At 33.2% G+C, this 4,401-nt stretch overlaps 1 protein-coding gene across 9 annotated transcripts in view; it reads right to left on the bottom strand.

The window, feature by feature from the left end:
* The window catches only part of hycc1 (hyccin PI4KA lipid kinase complex subunit 1), a 67,107-nt gene that overhangs the window by 10,675 nt on the left and 52,031 nt on the right, over positions 1-4,401 (bottom strand). For all 9 annotated transcript variants that reach the window (XR_001631795.1, XM_016459283.1, XM_016459285.1 and 6 more), the window contains 4 exons: positions 3,240-3,320; positions 3,049-3,164; positions 2,813-2,908; positions 1,194-1,310 (listed from right to left, as the gene is read on the bottom strand). Coding sequence is in view for 8 of the 9 variants with exons in the window: in XM_016459283.1 (XP_016314769.1) it covers positions 1,194-1,310; positions 2,813-2,908; positions 3,049-3,164; positions 3,240-3,320 (410 nt within the window). In the remaining variant the exon portion in view is untranslated. The remainder of the gene's footprint in view (positions 1-1,193; positions 1,311-2,812; positions 2,909-3,048; positions 3,165-3,239; positions 3,321-4,401) is intronic.

Genomic DNA, 4,401 nt, shown 5'->3' with positions numbered 1-4,401 from the left:
ACACAGACACACACACACACACACACACACACACACACACACACACACACACACACAGAGACGACACACACACACACACACACACACACACACACACGGAGAGAGAGAGAGAGAGACATTAAGTCTCAAGTTTGCCCATTAATAATATTTGTCATAATTTAGCCTCATGTCAATCAAAACCCATATGGTGTTATTCATGGAACACAAAGGATTATTTATTTGATTCTTTTTAATCAGCCAAATGGAGATGATTATTGGCAGATGCCGATCATCTCAGAATGGCTAAAAAATTGAATTCTTCAAATACTGAAGAATATTCTTGAACTTTAGATTTTTTTCCCACAAAAGTGACCACATCTGTCAAGATCCTTCAAAAAGATCCTTTTGTGTACCACAAAAAATAATAATAAATAAAAAAAAATTAAGTAGAAAAAAATAATTACGAATAACTAAACGGAATAACTTATTTTTAACCAGCCAAATGGAAATGATTATTGGCAGATTCTGATATTCATCTCAATTTGGCCAAATACTGGCCAATATTTTTTTTTCATACAAGTGTGTCCACATCTATCAGGATCCCAATAAAGATCCTTTTGTGCTCCACAGAAAAATAATAATAATAATTATTATTATTACTACTATTATTTAGGGTTGAAATAAAATAACAGAGTAAAAAAATATTATAAAAATATATATTACATTTAAAAAGAACAGAACAAAACAAAATAATAAATATAAAACAACAATAATAGTAATCATTTGGGAACTGATACAAAAGGGAACCACTTATTTTGAATCAGTCAAATTGAAAATGATTATTAGCAGATGCTGATAATCTCAAAATTAACTGGCCAAAAACTGACCAATGAATATTTTTGTGTTCCACAGAAAAATTGTGTATATATATATATATATACAGTGGGTACGGAAAGTATTCAGATAATGATGTGGGCGGGGCATGTTTAGACTCGAGGCCACGCCCCATCAGTCACTCCCATAAAAATGTGTGAATGATGATAATGATGTGGGCAGGGCACGTTTAGACTTGAGGCCATGCCCCCATCAGTCAATCCCATAAAAATGTGTGAATGATGATAATGATGTGGGCGGGGCGTGTTTAGACTCGAGGCCATGCCCCCATCTGATAACTGGTTTGTTTGGACTGGCGGCGTTTGATTTGAAAGACTCACAGTGCGAAATGAATGCCGGTGATGAGCTGAACGAGGAACTCTGATGTGACCATGAGCCGCGAGTTGATGCCTTTATAGCGGCGCACCTGCTGCCGGGGATACCCACAGATACATACCCTGAAAACAGAAGAAACATCAGCAAACACAGTCAACTCCATCAAAATGTGAATTATGTTCAATGAAAAGCCCATGTTAGTCGTCCACTGGTTTAAATTCAGTGTAGCATGACCTTTGACCTGCGAGGGAATGATCTTTGCTCACTCAGCTGTAAACGTCAGCTGATTGGTTGAGTAATCGGTCATGTGACCATCACTCCGTGTGGGAAAAGATCAGTCACAGGTCTGAGTGCGTTCAGGTTCAGGTCTATAAGAAGATCAGGGTGACGGAGAAGCAGAGAGGATCATGGGTGGATTTGAGATGAAGAGACGCATTATACACACCAACACCCGACCTGAAGCCCGACGAGAGCAGTCCAAAAACCAGACTGAACGGAGCAGAGAGTCTGCCTCAACTTACCCTACTAGTTGAGCGGTGTGCGTTTTTAATATCAAGGAGTATGGAGAAGGTGATCGAAATCGTGCTGATATATGAATGTACATAATTGTACATAAATTGTACACAAACCAGGTGAAATTAAACAAAAACTTATTTTACTTTATATTCAATGACAAAAAAAAAGAAAATTAATAATAAATAATGTATTTAAAGAAATAAAAAAATGTATTTACAAAATAATGCATTTAAATAAACATTATTTATTTATTTAGTCATTCATTCACCAACCAACAGCCTCGGTGATGAATAATAAATAAATAAATGTATTTAAATAAACACAAAAATTAAATAAAATAAAACATAAAATAAATACAAAATAAATAATTTAAATGAATACGTAAATAAAAAAAAATTATTTAAATGAAATTTAAAAAAAAAGCAAAATTTATAATTTTAAATACAATTTTAAATAAATAATGTATTTTAAATAAATTGATATAAACACCAAAAATACATTTAAAAAATATTTAAATAAATACATAAATTAAAAAATTATTTAAATTGATTTAAAAATGAAACAAAAAATAATGTATTTAAATAAAAATTTTTTTGAAATAAATGAATATGTAGATAAATAAAACTGCATTTAAATAAATTGATTTAAATAAAAAAAATCTTAAATATGTATATCTATCTATCTATCTATCTATAAATAAATAAATGAATGTTTTTTTTTTTTTTGGGAACTGATACAAAAGGGATTAACTTCTTTTAATCAGCTAAATGGAGACTGACCTATGCTCATAATCTCAAAAAAGCCAAATATCTGCCAAATTATTGCCTAATGTGAGTAGGTTTGGACTGAAAGCTGGCAGCGACACACTGCAAGAGGCAGGAGATGAGCGCAAGATTATATGTTTCTTAAAGCAAACCGGCAGTGAATCATATAATCTTGATCATACAAAATGTTGGTGCTCAAACATTTGACATTTCAGGCAAACGCCTCAGTGCTGGTCCATCACGACCCTAAGGGATCATTATAAAACACACACTTCTGGCTCTCGATCCTGATTGCACGAGGTTTTAGGGACTAAGGCTGTGTGTTACAGTGTCGCATGTCGAACCTGGAGCTGAGCTGACACAGAGACTGCAGGGACGAACTGCTCATGTAGCTCAGAGATGCATTATAACACAGCAGCAGAAACGACAGGACCTCAAACCTGCAACACACACACCATCAGCATCGTCAAATTAGAGCAGAAAACACAGCATTCAATCCCACAGTCAGCACTCATTTGCGGATTAAAATTTGATGGCTATAATAAAAGCGTGGGGCGTGGGATGCATATTTGATGCGCACCTGTTCTGCGCGGTGAAGGTCTCGCGCTGCAGGTGGGGGCCGCTGTACACCACACGACTCAGGCCGTGATTGGCTAAGGCTCCTTCCGTCAAGGCCAGAGAGCCAATGGAAGACGGCTGGAGGCGGGACAGAGAGAAGACGGTCAGCACAGATGCAGCGAGGTGGACACACCTCGTGATAAACGCACTCACCTCGTGATAAACCGACGGCTTAGATAAGGAAGGGATGGTGAAGGACAAGACTTTACTCTGGCCATCTTTATCAACGATTTCCTGAGAGAGAGAGAGAGAGAGAGAGAGAGAGATGATAAAAAGTGACAGGAACAGGCATTTACTGTTTGTATTTTGTGTGCTGTTCATGAAGAATAGAAATAAAGCTCGCCAGAAAACACTAATCAACAGGCTTGCATTAAAATTAACTAAAAAAATAATAGTTTCCCGTCAGTCTCTTTGGCAGAATGATGAAAGCAACCAGATAAAGCATCAATTACACATCTAATGGGTTTCCTTTGGCTGCAATTTCATTTTGTTTCGTTAACACAGAAAACAAAAGCTGCCTGTCTTTGTCCGGAAGCGAAACTGGAAAAACAAATATGTTGTTGCCCAAAAGTGTTAATTTTGTTTGAAATAAAACTCATCTAGTTGTAAAAGAATGCAGAGATTTAAAAAACAAAAAAAACAAAACTGTATGTCACCCCCTCCCCAAAATATAATTTTAAAGAATTATTACAAATCAAATATACATATTATATCTATATAATTTAAATCAAAATACATTTAAATAAATATAAAACTTTAAATATATCAATATTACAAAAAAGCATTTATCAAAATTTTTATTTATATAATTTTTTATACTTATTTATATAAAACATTTCCCCTATTATACATTTTATACACACACACACACACACACACACACAGATATATATATATAAATATATATATATACACACAGAAAAATTTATGATTATTTCATTTTTTTAAATGCATAATTATTTTTTTAATTATTTAAAATAAAACAATTTTATTATTAAAAATACTATACATAATAATTATTTTAAAAGATATTCTGAAAAATATCTGTTCACTAAAAAAAACTGTCTGAAGAAATCGATTCGGTAAAATGATGATTTGGTAAATTCTATCAATGTTCTGTTTAATTTTAAATATTTGTTATAAATTATTCAATCAAAAACACTTCCCCTCAAACATTATTTATGAAATTTTATATACTTATTATTTATAAAAAAAATAAATAAAAAAAATTCAAAAACATTCCCCACTAAAATTATATATATATACAGTGGGTACGGAAAGTATTCAGACCCCCTTCAATTTTTCACTCTTTGTT

This window comes from Sinocyclocheilus anshuiensis, unplaced genomic scaffold (assembly GCF_001515605.1).
Source record: "Sinocyclocheilus anshuiensis isolate Anshui unplaced genomic scaffold, SAMN03320099.WGS_v1.1 scaffold1172, whole genome shotgun sequence".
In the NCBI taxonomy this organism is placed as follows: domain Eukaryota; kingdom Metazoa; phylum Chordata; class Actinopteri; order Cypriniformes; family Cyprinidae; genus Sinocyclocheilus; species Sinocyclocheilus anshuiensis.
Note: the sequence above shows the minus strand (reverse complement) of the source record. Positions and strands in the feature narration are given on the sequence as shown.